The 15,196-nt window shown below is 38.9% G+C and overlaps 4 protein-coding genes across 4 annotated transcripts; 3 read left to right on the top strand and 1 right to left on the bottom strand.

Annotated features, from left to right (window-relative positions):
• The first annotated feature begins 128 nt into the window (after positions 1-128).
• On the top strand, positions 129-2,609 carry Arc42 (Activator-recruited cofactor subunit 42). Its single transcript, XM_071785086.1, has 5 exons — positions 129-400; positions 484-589; positions 704-1,371; positions 1,448-1,671; positions 2,214-2,609. The coding sequence occupies exons 1-5, from the start codon at positions 373-375 to the stop codon at positions 2,424-2,426; spliced, it is 1,239 nt and encodes a 412-aa protein (XP_071641187.1). The 5' UTR covers positions 129-372; the 3' UTR covers positions 2,427-2,609.
• On the bottom strand, positions 1,853-7,773 carry Vib (phosphatidylinositol transfer protein vib). The gene is made up of 6 exons (XM_071785087.1): positions 7,362-7,773; positions 6,546-6,576; positions 5,627-5,890; positions 5,461-5,538; positions 5,013-5,393; positions 1,853-4,877 (listed from the first exon to the last, which is right to left on the bottom strand). The coding sequence occupies exons 1-6, from the start codon at positions 7,376-7,378 to the stop codon at positions 4,833-4,835; spliced, it is 816 nt and encodes a 271-aa protein (XP_071641188.1). The 5' UTR covers positions 7,379-7,773; the 3' UTR covers positions 1,853-4,832.
• An 84-nt stretch (positions 7,774-7,857) lies between these two features.
• On the top strand, positions 7,858-12,202 carry LOC139817195 (uncharacterized). Its single transcript, XM_071785085.1, has 6 exons — positions 7,858-8,932; positions 9,582-9,828; positions 10,336-10,482; positions 10,580-10,865; positions 10,952-11,443; positions 11,519-12,202. Exons 2-6 carry the CDS (start codon positions 9,739-9,741, stop codon positions 11,899-11,901), a joined length of 1,398 nt encoding a protein of 465 aa, XP_071641186.1. The 5' UTR covers positions 7,858-8,932; positions 9,582-9,738; the 3' UTR covers positions 11,902-12,202.
• A 336-nt stretch (positions 12,203-12,538) lies between these two features.
• Positions 12,539-14,877, top strand: Cn-iiib (cytosolic 5'-nucleotidase IIIB). Its single transcript, XM_071785745.1, has 5 exons — positions 12,539-12,882; positions 12,962-13,060; positions 13,139-13,208; positions 13,409-13,992; positions 14,059-14,877. The coding sequence occupies exons 1-5, from the start codon at positions 12,856-12,858 to the stop codon at positions 14,158-14,160; spliced, it is 882 nt and encodes a 293-aa protein (XP_071641846.1). The 5' UTR covers positions 12,539-12,855; the 3' UTR covers positions 14,161-14,877.
• The last annotated feature ends 319 nt before the right edge of the window (positions 14,878-15,196 follow it).

Consider the following 15,196-nt stretch of genomic DNA (forward strand, 5'->3'; position numbering starts at 1 on the left):
TTCTTTCGTCTCGATCGATATATACACATGATTGCCTTCGATCTGTCCTCCAAATTCGTTTCTGTATGTACGTCAACTTTATCGGCCGGTGATAGGTAGATTCCATAGCAATCTACGACTGGTCTACAGTCTTACTGCAACTGGCCCGTCACGTAAACACAGAGAAAGACTGCTGCACAGTATATAACTGACTGCTGTATAATTATAAGACTGGTAGTTATTAATAACATTCTACATAATTCGGCGTGATACATGTATGTACGCGTGGGATGTATCGTACCGTATGCGATTGATCGTACTCTCGGGTCAAAGTTCGAAAGTACAGTTTGGGACGGTTCCATAAGTCGAACGTAAACGACAGCACAAACAACAATGGCAATGCAGTGCTTGAGATTACTTGGTGGGTGTCAAATATTGTCCAATTCTAATATTATTGAACGTGGATTGCTATTGAATATTGATTACGTTTATATTGATTCGCAGCAAATAATGTGCCGAAAGCTACATGCACTGTCAACAATGTCAGCCGACACATTGCCTCGCTCTCTATGCTGCCAGACACGTATCAGATGCTGTACAAAACGTGCAGGTATTACGGTATTACACAGGCGACAAGTTATACTTGTGTATTTTATACAGATACAATTAATTACTGTACAGTTGAATAAAGTTTATCATTGCCATTAAAAATGTGTAATTACAGGGACTTCGCCGAGGAGGAATTGAAGCCTGTCGCAGCAGAAATTGACAAGAAGCATCTTTTTCCAACGGAGCAGATCAAGAAGATGGGCGAGTTGGGTCTCATGGGTTTGTGCGTTCCTGAAGCACTGGGTGGAACGGGATTGGATTACCTGGCCTATGCCATAGCCACGGAGGAAATCTCCAGAGGTTGTGCGAGCGCCGGTGTTATAATGAGCGTGCAAAATTCCCTCTACTTAGGCCCCATAAACGCGTTCGGGACCGACGAACAGAAAGAACAATACATCATTCCTTTTACAAGCGGCGAGAAGATCGGCTGTTTCGCTCTCAGTGAACCGGGTAACGGATCTGACGCCGGTGCGGCGTCCACCACTGCAAAATCGGACGGCAACGTTTACACGGTTAACGGCACCAAGTCGTGGATAACAAACGGATATGAAGCCAGTGGAATAGTTCTCTTTGCGACGACCGACAAGTCCCAGAAGCACAAAGGTATAAGCGCTATTGTAGTGGACAAACCGACGGCGGGTCTGAGCCTGGGCAAGAAGGAGGATAAATTGGGTATACGAGGCAGCAGCACTTGCTCCTTGATCTTCGAGGACTGTCAAGTGTCACAAAATAACACCCTAGGCAAACCAGGAATGGGCTTTAAAATCGCGATGATGACTCTAGGTACACACGATCGTTCACGCGAATTTTAACGAACCGGTAATAGTTATTCGATGTAACATTCGATTTTATCTCTCAGATTCTGGCAGAATAGGAATCGCCAGTCAGGCGTTGGGCATAGCTCAAGCATCTCTGGATTGCGCGATGGATTACGCAACCAAACGCCAAGCCTTCGGTCAGCCGATCGTCAAGCTGCAGGCAATTCAACAAAAAATCGCTGACATGGCTCTGAAACTGGAAAGTTCAAGACTGCTGACGTGGCGAGCGGCTCAGCTTAAGGATAGCGGTAAACCGTACACGAAGGTGCGTTATAAATATTTAGATATATAAATATTGTTTCATTCTACTGGAATATTTACTCTTAATATGACGTTCCTTATCTTAGCCCATATATATTTTTCTATTGATTACAGTTTGTATAATATCTTATCAGATAAAGTAAACTTCGCGCTTTCATGTGAATGGCATAGAAATCTTCAAGTAGTCACGATAGCTTAAGCTTTAATTATCAACAGTTTAATTATCAACAGATCAGTACTAAAATAATCGAAAATTTAAATGAGAAAAAAAGGTGGGGTAACTTTTACAGAGAATGAACAGACCTTTTTGAGGTCTTCAAATAGAAGGCCTAATAATAATAAGAGCCAGATTGCAGATGTCAAAATTTATATCGATGTACGATTGTTTTGTCAAACTTGTGTCCGTCCGTTTTGCATTTTCCTCAGTCGCGAACTGAGAAAGTCCGAAGCGGATATCATATGCAAGTAAATTTTTCACACATCTGGCGATCTGGCTCTCTCGTTGGTTTTTCCATCTACTAATCAAGATAATTTCTTATTCGCTAGGAAGCCGCCATGGCCAAACTGTCGGCATCGGAAACCGCCACGTTCTGCGCCCATCAATGCATACAGATTCTGGGAGGGATGGGATACGTGTCGGATATGCCGGCGGAACGTCATTACAGGGACGCGCGTATCACGGAGATCTACGAAGGCACGTCGGAGATCCAGAGACTCGTGATCGCCGCGAATCTCGTCAAAGAGTACGGCCTCAATTGAGATCGCACGACTCACGCACGTAAGATAAAATCCTCCAGTATCTTTCTTTTATATCCAAAGAGAGAGCAAAATATATTTTGTACGTATTGCATATTAGATTTTGTATATATATATATATATTCTCTATATTAATTAATTATATTTTTATATTAAGAGAAAAGTCGAAATAAATTTCATATGCTATGCCTTCTAATTTTATTAACTCTTGACTAAATACTTGACTGGATCGAGACATACGCACATACGCGCACACACATGCACATACACGTACGTATATACGTATGTATGCAAGAAAAGGAAACGCATTATACACGTGCATATATACATATATACACATACACATACTCATCTGGTATTTCACTGTTAGCCCTTTGGCAGCGATACGGAATTTTTTCTTCCTCTCCTTTTTTTTCTCTCTATATATCCACGACTCTTCTCTACCCTGCTTGTCGCATGTCTAGGAACAGCTAGAGCCTATCTATTTAAGTAACTATTATCGTAGGATAACAGGTGTAATGTAAACTCGCGTACGTGTGTGAGAAACTCTCATGTCTTAACAAAACGAATGAGTCGCAGTCGTGGAACAAAGGCGGATTCCATTAAAGTTACGAGCTTGTTTCAACGACACAGATGTGCCTTATTTCGATCGGTTTTCCCTCGTCGATAAAATGGCGAATAAATACATGTCCAGTTTTCTCTGTTTCTCGTATGTATGTCCGGTACATTGAGTACAAATACTGTGTGCACCGTCGTGGCTACCACATACTTCGTACGTGAATACGAAGATAAAAGCTACCTTAGACTACATGCCTTCCAACGAGAAAATACAGAGAATACATTTACTTTGTGCAGATGACAGTTAAATTATATACTCCGTTATTGTTTTTTCAATCTTCACTCGTATATTTAATTAGAGATCCTATCGCTAGGTAAGAACGCTGCTGCGATTACACGTTAGTGTACAACCCATTAAAAGACTCTTTACTCTCATTTAAGGATTCGATTTAGCGAAAATAAATATAATTATTTTCAAAACAAACTTTAAGATATCTTGTCTCTAATTATCTTCTTTTATCGTCATGATATTTTTTCTCATCACCGTATAATAGACTTAAAATTTGACAGACTTAAAATTTGAGGATAATTTAACAGTCTGTAATGAGTTACGAGCAGCGTCCCAGAATACTTCGTCGGTTGTACTCAGAGATCCATTGGAATGCAAAGAAACATTATATATATATAATTTGAATTTCATTGTGTATACCTCTTTTTCTTTTTTTTATATATATATACAATAACGCACCCTTTCGTCATTCACCCGCTGTCACCAATATTGAAATAGCCTAAACTCTGTTTCTCTACATATGTGTGTATATGTATATCAGTGTGAGCACTTTACATAGAATACATCACCTCTCCCCTCCCGTCGTCAGTAAACAATTTAGAGTAGTATGTTAATACGTTACTGTTAGCATCGCAGTATAATTAAAAAATCCATCAGTTTGGTCCTAACTTTTTAGGGGATATAGATACATATACACGTCTCGCGCTCGTCGATAACGAACGGAACGAAAGAATAGAGGAACATTGTAGGTTGAAATCTACCGTAGTACCTTGCCTCGCGGAATCATCGAGAATTCCACGAAATAACTATAGATACACATTGAAGATTCTTATAAACTTTTTTCGAATCGAGCTTCCTGATCACATATACACTTTCGTAGAATTGAGAAAATACTACTCTGCTTTTTCTTCTTTCGAAAATACACGATCTAATACATTACACTTTCGGTCGAAATAATAGTTCGAAATACAGATCGTTAATATGCAACATTTAGATTATCAATTGTACATTAATATATTAAACTGTGGAATTTTTAACTATTTAACTACGATCAAACTCGCGATGTTAAATCACATATTTTCCTTTGTTTTTTTTTTCTTTATGTACTCTTCGCAGCAAGCATTTTGTTCGTTAATTGAACTCCAATATCTATTATTATCGAACTACGAACTGCTGTTAACTAATCATAATTTTTTTTTTATCTATGATGGTTTTCACGAAACCAGATTCTTTTCATAATTATGCATTAAACAAGAGAACCAGATAATTCTGATTCCTTTCGTTTGTCTCTTTTTTTTTATAATAATAACTACATTATAATAATCTTTGACTGTAGATACATTTATCTAAAACGCTTGTAAATGTAAAATAAATTAAAATAGTAAGTAATTTGTAATAGACACTGAATCTATAGACACGTAAATTCCAGAAATCGTCCGAATCCTGTGGAATCGTCTATGACAGAGCGTAACAGGGTGTACATCTGTAGGTATGCGTCTGTATTTGTGTGTACATGTATAAGGAAATTGATTTAACCGTTCATAATAGAAGCTATCGAAGCCTCAATCGTCAGCTCGCATACCCCGTACTTCACCTTGATGTCTTTGCTGCAATTGAACATATAAAGAACGTTTCAAGAGATCGAAAATTTTGACTTTCAACAAACGGAAGAAAAATCTCTCACAAAGCAAAAAATCGAATAAATTTGAAACGGGAGAGTTGAAGAGAGCGCAATCGCTTACCCTGTCTAATTCTTCTTTCGTATTGTCTTCAATTGCTCTAATATCCTCCATAGTTAAACCGTACCAACGATCTATCCAGCAGAACACTTGTCTATGGAAATTGGTGAACAGGCGGCGTTCCGCCTTCTGAATGAATCCTTCGACGCGAGTCTGCAGACCGAACCATTTGAATTCACAGGTGACTAGCTTGTAGCACGTCATCACAGGTTGAACATTATGCTTCCAGTCTTTCCCGACGAGTGGGCCCCGTCCCGTCTTCTGGGACTTGAATTTAGACGGATCCTCGTCCTCCTTGTAATCGGCACTGGCGACCGGATCATTGGCAATATCTATATGCACTACCTCTCTGATTTTAAGCTTATCGGGCGGCAATTCGTGCACCTGAATTCGTGAGAAGAAAACACACGTAAACGAATGAAACCTACTCGTCGAATCTCATAGCACTTACGTTATGCTGATTGCCGACATCGCCGATATGAAAGGATTCTATCATGATCACGAAATTGTCCTTCATATACCCTGGATTCTGCGGAAAGATCAAAGTAACATTTATGTGGATATATTTAAACGTAATATTTCATATATTTATATGTGAATATACGCGCAACACTTACAGTTATGACTGTCTTACAATAGGGATAAGCGTTCCAAGCCTCTTCGTGGATCTCCAACGAGTTCTTTGGCAGTAAAATGCGAATAAAAGCAGGCACTTTACTAGCTAAGTGATAAATCTTATATGTATATTGGCCTGATGAATACTTTCCACCGAGTAACGGATAATCCGTAAACGGCTCATTCTTCAATACTTCAATGCCTTCTCCGCCGCCTGTATTATTTTTACTAGCCTCTGCTACAGAATACAGTTGAGCTACTTGGTACTGTTAAGAGAGAGAAAGAGAGAAGAAAAAAATTAGTGTATAAATTCTCAATATTTTCCGAGGTAGGTTAAGCCCGTTACATAATTTACTCCACGAGCCTTGCAGGCATGATTTATATGTGTACTTTGACTTGTTTTTTGAGCACTAACATTTATCAATTCTTTTTATTGGAGTTTATTTATTATTACAATTCATCAATTCAAAAGGTGCAAACAAGAAAAGATTTAAAGTCCACTGTAGAGTCTCTATCTATTTCCAGAATTGATACCGCGCATGCAACGACAATTATAAGATATCTCTGTTGGACATCACTTTATTATCCCTCCCTGAGACAAATAGATAATGAGAATAGAAAAATAGAAACATAGTCTAAACAACAGATAACAAAGAAACTTATGTGTCTGTGCGACAAAAAAAGGTTTCTAATCACAAATGCAACATTGTTTATGCAAGATAACTCCACATAAGTACTCAGAGAGGCATGGCACATGTGCCATGCGGAGGATAATTAGATGATTGGCGAATTTTCTTGATTGCACGGCAGTGCTAAGAGATTAGTTTCAACTGTCTTTTTATGCAATCTGACATCCAGACAGGTATCAAACCGGGGGGTCATTACGAGGAATGGAACTCCTGGGAAAGATCAGGCACGTACCTCTTCCACTGTGAGGGGCAGAGTGACACGGCTGTAACAGACAAATAACGGATTATGTCAGCGTTACGTTACATATCGGGAGGCAAGAAGGAGGCGAAGAAAATTATACGGATAACGCAACCGTGTCCTTGAGTCACAGGAGGGCACGCGTCATCGCCGCCGCGAGGTGCACGTATCGCCCGGCCGATCTCATGTAATTACATCAGAAATCGGCGCTGATCGATAAGTTCGCGAGGGATTTAAAACTGAACGCATGTGTCGATCCGCATCGTACGCGGACGGTCGATGCCGGGGAAGCCTAAAGTCAGCCGAGATTCTCGGGAAGCTGCACTTTTCTCGCACTACTTCCCGCTACTGGCCAGGAACCATCGTATATTTTTAAGCTTCGGTAAGGAGAGAGCGAGAGCGAGAGAGAGAACGAGAGAGAGAGAGGGAGAGAGAAGTGCAGAAAGTGCAACCAGCGCGAGCAGACCTCTGGAATCATGCGGTAAGGGATGAGAGGGCCACCATCCCTCTCGTTCCCCGTCTCTCTTTCTCCAACCCTCTCCCTCCTCCACCACCTCCTTCACCAGCCGCCGTTAAAGATCAGCAGTCATCGTGCCCCGTGCCGATCGGTTTTTGAATTTCGCTTGCGCTGATGGCCCACGGCGTTGGCCGTGGCCAGGAGCGAATTTCGGAAATCCGCTCGGCGCGGCGCGCACCTGACAGGCCCCCTTGCTCCGGTGCGGTCCCCGTAACCGTCACCGTCACCGTCACCGTCACCGTTCTTCGCTCCTCCTCCGCCTCCCCCGTAACCGTCCCCCGCGCCGCACTTACAATTCCTTGATGAGCATTTTAGTCAGCAGAGCACATGGACCAGTAGCGTGCGATCAGCAGACACTCGCCGACACCGACGACGACGAGATGGAGCAGCGGAGGAGCCCGCTGCAGACGGCACCGCACCCTCTTCTCCTCGTCGGCTACCGATCTCTGACTCACGGCTTGCGCTATCGGCTCGCTATCGGCTCGCCGCCGCCGCCGCAGTATCATACACTCGCAACGTGCAATGTGCGCCGAGCAACGCCGACAGGATTCACCAACCGACTGACACACTCCGGCCAGATTCACTCCGGCCGCTTCACGGTCCGCACCTCCGCACCACCAACAGCAGCAGCACAGCAGCAGCACCCAGCAGCACCGCACACCAGCAACCGCACCGCCACGACCGCGCCAAAGGAGTCTCACACACACTTGCGCGCGCCCGCGCACACGTGTACGACTCCGCGGTACCCCCCCCCCCCCTCGTCGCCCCCTCCAGCCGTCATGCCGTCCGTCCATCTGTCGTTCCTCGGCCACCCTCGGCCACCATCGCCATCGCCGACGATCGTCCGATACGCCCTCCTCGCCCCTCGCCGAACGGGGCGACTTTGCCGCTGACGTCATTCCGCGAGAAATTAGACGCGCGTGCGCCACGGCTGCCGGCCGCCACGAGCGCGCGTCTAATTTCTTAAGCTAACTTCATGCGACTCGCGGAGAGAATAAAAAGGTTCGATTTTTATATTCACGATTACGATATCATTACGCAATATCATGCGCGATGAAATGCATCTTGTTTTTTCCCTCCCGTTTTGGCGCCTACGGGACGCGAGAGAAGTTTTCAAAACGAATGCGCATACGTCGTAAACAGGTTTCGTGACGGTACAAATGCTTCGAAGCATATTCCTCGTCTCCTTTCTTTCAACGAAGAAAGAAGAAGAAGAACGCTTTGAAGCATTTGTATATAGCGTCAAGTGGACCGCAGCCTACGTTGGATGCCCTGATGCGCATTTAAGGGCGAATTCTCAGAATGTCAGGATCGGCCTGGGGGTCGATCATATATATGTATGACGATTAATTAATCTATTTATGCCGATAAAATATAAATTAAATTAGATTACCAACTTAATCGACAATTAACTTAATTAAGGAGTTTGTCGGAGTTTGGTCTCAAGGTCGCTTTTAAAACTTTCTTTTCAAGTAAAGAGAATGCAACAAAAACCGGCGTACAACGTAATATATTTTTTTAATAAGTTGGATATCGAAAAAACATATTTTCGATGTTAAAATTGGACTGCCTCGTAAATTATAACCCGTACTTTAAAACTTAAACTTAAACTACTTTAAAACTTAAACTTAAATATCTTAAATTACTTTTAAACTTAAATATTACTTTTAAACTTAAATATCGCTAGTTCTAGTTCCGAGCAACGTGTGTTTATTATTTACTGCCACGGATATATCCTTGAATGTCATAACGGCAATATTTTGGGAACTCTCAACTTCGATGTTACAGAAAGCAATTAGTAGCTAGTCGATTTCGGTAAGTTACAAACTAAGGAACGACCTGAAACACGATATCTGTATATCAGGTAAGAAACAAAGTCGTAACAGATCGAAATCTTTACTATAGAGTCTCTCGATCGCGCTTGTGAGATGATTTTCGCACGTCCACCGTTCGACTCTTCGCCAGAAAAATTATCAATTTCAACTACTTAGCATGAAGATTCAGGCAGAGAGTCCCGTGATTGTAGCTCTTGCAGCAAGAAAAGTTCGATTCCATGATAATTAGATTAACGTAGTACGTTGTATACACGAACGCTCAAATATTAGATGATTTAAATATCTAAATCTAAAAAAAAATACGAATAGAATACCATGAATACGTTTAAGAGATAAAATTGCAAAATGATTTAGAATCTTTGCCACGAATGGATTAAATTTGATGATGGATGAAAATGAATTACAAATTTTTACTCTTCAGCAACAAGATTAATCGCACGCGAACCCGAACGCGAATATGATGAATAAGTATTTGTCCAAAAATATATTAATGGCAAGAATACCTACCACGAGTACGTTTAAGAGACAAAACTGCAAAATAATTTAGAATCTCTGCCGCGAATCTCTGTTAATCGAATACGATTGTCAAATTGTTAATTTTCCTGTTCAACAATAAGATTTGGGCAGAAATTTTTATACTAATAATATAGAAAAAATTTGAATCGAAATTTTTTTCAGAGAAGTCTCAAGGGGAAACAAATAACGATATAATGCAGAATTAAAAAGCTGGTGACAATTTATGTGAAAAATCTGTAGGATAGAAATAGGAATATAGAAGAAATTCATACAAGAGAGAGAAAGCATCACAAATTTTTTCGCACAATATATAGACCAGATGTCTGATAACATTGATGAAGTGGTGGTCGTAGAAATCGCTACAGCGAAAAAATACGTGAAAACCTTAATATCCAAACTTCCTGATATGGTAATCATTTGTACAAATACCATTTGCAATTGCTATTGTGTATATATATTTAGGAGCCAAGGGTAGTATATCCTAAACAACGACTTTGCTCGGAATTATTTAATATTTTTAATTTTATCAATAAGTTTTATTGAAATTTGCGATCTATAATTTTTGGTATCATTATTGGATAATAATGTAGTATTTCGGAAAAATATTCTTTGTATTACAATACTCTTCTTTTTTCGGAAGTTTTTTGTTTACTGCGAATACAATAGATATAAGTTATTTTGATTAGAGCTAAAATATTCTTTCGGGACATATTACTAACATAAAACAGTATAAAACAGTATTAGAAAAATAATGTAGATAACGCCAATGAAAAATGAATATGTTTAATAATTAGGATAATGTAAATAAATATAAAAGTAGAAGTGCAGCAAAAAATATATTTTTATTGATGCTGTTGGGTTATTTTTTATTAAATTTATGGTACTAACTATAAAGCTTGAGTGCAACTCATTTCAGATAAATGATAAGCCGGAAGTAATGATGCGAAGATATAAACATGTATTGACCATGAGCGAAAACACCATTATGGCAAATTATTTTGTAAATCATCCAAATATATTGCAAGAAATGTTGAATGCTGTGAACAGTAAACCAGATGTTGTTGTATGCTACATTCATCTTTATCGCAAATATTCCATTATTATTTCTAAAGTAGTTTAATGAAATTAGTTTAACGTTAATCCGTTAACATTTTTTTTAGGAAATAGTGATTTGTATTATTAATAATGTATGCAGCAAGGATGAAACAATGATTCTCATAATAGGCAATGACCTAAGTTTTGTATCATCTATCCTAAGTCATTTGGAATCCAAACACGAGTTGCTACAATTGAGTGTTCTGATATTCTTAAAAGTAGCAGTGCACACGATCCGAAACAATTGTGCACCAAGTTGGTTGAGGTGTGCATCAGGGCACTTGAAGAAAAATGAATCTCTTGGACGCTCTATACTCGTTATACTTGAGTTTGAATTTACCGAATCTAATGGTATACTAATTTATTGAAATATATCGTAAGAGAATCAGTTTTGCAGAGCGCAATTCGATTAATGTGTTAAATTTTTTTTTTTATAGAAAAGTTAATAGAAACAGTCATTGACCTGATCAAGGAAATGGCTGAGACAAAATTGAATCGATCTGCAGACGATAATTCGAATCAATCTAATTTTCTAGAGAAAATACATGTAAATGGAGTCTCTATCAATATAAATGATGTAATTTATAAAATAACGACCCGTTGCAAGCAAATGGTAGAATGGAAACGTAAAAGAGAGAAACAGATAAATTTAGAGCTTACCTACAATTGGCTATCAATAATGACGATTATGAAAACAAAGATAGCTGTGTTTTACAATGAATTGAATTTACACGGCTTAATAGTGGAATGCTTAGTTTGTGTTTTCAATCCATACCGGGAAGTTTTACTTTCAGAACTAATAACTGATAAACGACCTAAAATTATTGATTTAATTTCCAAATATGCATACCTATTGCCATATTTGGAATACAATTTGTCACATCGCATAAATAACATTTTGATGCGCACAATTTCAAGTCTTAAAATAGGTATTAAAATTCGTTGTTGCATTGTGGATAATTAATGCAGTAATATGTTTTTTCTAACCATATTGTGTATAATAGTTTTAGGTGTAGTATCAAAAACACTGAAATCAGATTCTGACAAGTTTTTAGACGCTCTGGAAAATGATAACAAATTAACAATTCTATTGTACGATCCAGCTTATAGTATAAGTAATCCAAAAGCAACACGGTTATTAAATTTACAGTCGTCATTACCTAACTTGTTAAGAAACCTGGAGGAAGCCTGGTTGAACATGGTTAAACATCTGTATAAATCTTCTATAAAAGATCTCGTACTCTTAATTGAACCGTTTTATAACGAAAAGGATTATTTCTTGCAGTTGCTTGTTCATAAGCGTATATTAGATGAAAAGTCGGTGAAAAAGATTGAGAATAAGATAAATAAAATAATATTGTTATTCGGAGTAAATGAAGAAAAATAAAAAAAAAATGAAGAGGAATAATTAACGACGTACTTATTTTTACGAATTATTAACGTACTTATTAAAATTCATATTTTTGACGATTTGTAATGGTATTTTTTAATATTATTATTATTAATTAACACAATGATTTCAATAAAATAATATTGTTAATATTAAATTATTGACAATATTATTAGATTTAATGCTTACAACATATATGTATCAAAGGAAATTATATGCCTTTTGCTGTCATATAATAAGTGTCATGTATAAAGCATATATATCTGAAAATATCTCTTTCTTTTTTTTACATACAAAAATTAAATTATAATCGATTTCATTATAACTATATTATATATACAAAATATATATATATCAAAAAATTGTAACAAAAAATGTAGACATATGCTGCATGTAATATATTTATCGAATAAATTAATTTAGCATGTTTCATTGTTATTCGTCTTTTATATATTTGACACATTGTTACTTCTAACATTTATATCAATTTATAAACATGTGGTTATATATATATATATATATAGACACGGTATATATATAACCACGCGTTACGGTCTCTTGAATCTTATTTTAAAATCGCATAGATCTTCCTAACAGACAATCTCTTAAAGATAACAGTTTTATTGAAGAAAGATGACAATATTATTAAAGAAAGAATTCACATCGAGCGAAATTACGTGACTCGACTTTCGTGCCAGGGAGAGGCGAACATGTGTTACGGGACACCCGGTATAACGAGCAAAAGCAGCGCACTTTTGGCATGCGCACTCCCTTGTTGTTGGTTAGCAGGCTCGTGGCTCGTGGTGGTTGCTCGTGGTGGCAACGTGCAACGTGCGACGCACGTTGGCACGAGACGAGGGACGGTGAACGATTTGAGACTTGAGACTTGAGACTTGAGAGGTCGACTTCGAACTTCTGGAGCCTCCGCGCGATTCCGCATCACCGACGACGATGAGCAACGAATTTACGATCGACGAAGTGAGTAAAACGTCCGACCGTCCCTCGTTCAATGACGCGTTCTCCTTTCGGCATCACGAAACATATTCTCCGTTTGCAGTTTCCCGCTTTGAGGTCGAGACATGTTTACATCAGGGACGAAGTCGCGCTCCTGAAGACGATAAATGCGATACAGCAAGGCGGCGCGAATAATCTGCAGGTATGCGCTCTTATATTTACGCCTTTGCGATCACCTTTTAATTCAGCATTAGGTTAATCTACGATTACCTGTGTGCAGATAGTCACGGATTTCGACTTGACCGTTACGAAGCAACACATAGACGGCAGGGATGTACTTAGCAGCTTTGGTAAGTAAATGATAATTTATTGTGTTTAAAAAAATGTAGTTTTTTTTTCTAATTATAAGCTCTCTTTCTCACAAGCTTGCTGATTTCCCTTGCAAGTTCACAAGCTGTCTGTCATAATTGAGATTTTTAATTGTTCAAATTTGTGATTCATCGGTTTCTGTTCAGCTCTGCGGTAACTTAACGTTGAAATTTAATTTCAGGTATGTTCCGAAAATGCAAGCAATTGCCGCAGCAGTACTTAGACGAAGCTAAGCATCTCTACAATAAGTACAGACCGATGGAAATAGATCCGGATATGCCTGTGAACAAGAAGGCAGACGCTATGCGCGACTGGATGACATCTGCGCAAGATCTGTTGAAAGGCATCGAGTTTGATCCTCACGAATTGGAGGAAGTGGCCCAAGCGTTCGAAAATATATTGCGCGATGGTACGGAAGAGCTTTTTCAGAAACTGTACAATGCGAGAGTGCCGATTGTAGTGTTTAGCGCCGGTTTGGGTGATATAGTGGAGGCTGTGCTGAGGTACCACAATGCTCTCTTCGACAATGTAAAAGTAATCTCCAACTTTCTCAAGTATAATGGCAATCAATTGGATGGATTTAAGAACGACGTGCTCATACACGTGTACAACAAGAATGAGTGTGCACTGGCAGAACATTATCTCAAGTTACTTCAAAAGAGACACAATGTGTTGTTAATGGGCGACACGATCGGCGACGCCAACATGGTGGAGGGACTAAAAGACACTAAGGCAGTCCTGAAAATTGGATTCCTGTACGATCACGTAAGTATCTCGATTAGTGGGATGCTAATTATCGAGATACAGTGACTGATCTCGTTTCTTTTCCAGGTGGAGGCGAGCTTAGACTCATTTATGGAAAAGTTCGATATCGTTCTCGTCGACGATCAAACGATGCGGGTGCCGATGGAGATACTACAAAATATCTTATAATACCGTCTACATCGATACTCTTTTTACCTGCCTGTGTGTACATGTATGGACCTACCCAAAGGTGTAAACGTCATACGCATACGTGATCGCTCCGTGTTTCAAAATACGAAGACTCTCTCTAACTCATTCTACAATTAACATATCTTTTAACTTAAGTACATTTCCTAATATATTTTTAATAATAGCGTATCGGCGTAATGCGGATAAGCTATAAGTTACGCTCGTCTCACTGGTAAAAGATATATTTTAAAGGCGTGTGCATCTTAAATAAATTAATCTTTAACTTAAATTGAAAAATTAACATATCTGCCATTTATAAATTTTTGCAAACCTATGTATGTGTGAGTGTGCGGCGTCTGACTACGATATGTAACGTAATATTGACATGTAATATATTTATTGAAGTTATAATTTGCGAAATCTGAGCACTGTGTGTTCTCCGATAATCAACATCTCTCTAAATGTGAAATCGTGTCTCGTATTTTTATCAAGTATTTTTGCCAAGTATATTTATCGCCGATATTTCAAAATAATGGTATTAATTGCTGTGTCACAAAAAAGAATGAAAATCTTGATTCTAAGCAATCGAACAGTAATATCTCTGTATAAATCAACTTTAGTATCTAATTGAACTCAATGTTAAGCAGTCAGAAGATGATTTAAGATGTTGAAAATGAAGTGTTAAATTTTTGAAAATTAAATGAGCGTGAGAAAGTTCGATATAGTATTAATTCATAGCCCCTCATACTTTGAAAACAAAAATTGAAGATTTACTCAATATATACTTCTGTTAATTATATATAACATTCATTTTCATGCCAATAAATCAGTTTCGGTGAAAGTCGACTTAAGTTGTCGCCCGTGGCACGGCGCTCCCGCCGCTGCAGCTGGTAGCTGGTAGCAGTGACTGACTGCGGCCGTCACCGGCGACGAAGATGGTCGACGTGACGCCGGTGATGCTGCGGCGATGACGGCTGTATATGCGGGGGACTCACATGTCCCTGCGGATGATGTGCTTGCAGATGGCGATCTCGAT

Source organism: Temnothorax longispinosus, chromosome 8 (assembly GCF_030848805.1).
Source record: "Temnothorax longispinosus isolate EJ_2023e chromosome 8, Tlon_JGU_v1, whole genome shotgun sequence".
In the NCBI taxonomy this organism is placed as follows: Eukaryota; Metazoa; Arthropoda; class Insecta; order Hymenoptera; family Formicidae; genus Temnothorax; species Temnothorax longispinosus.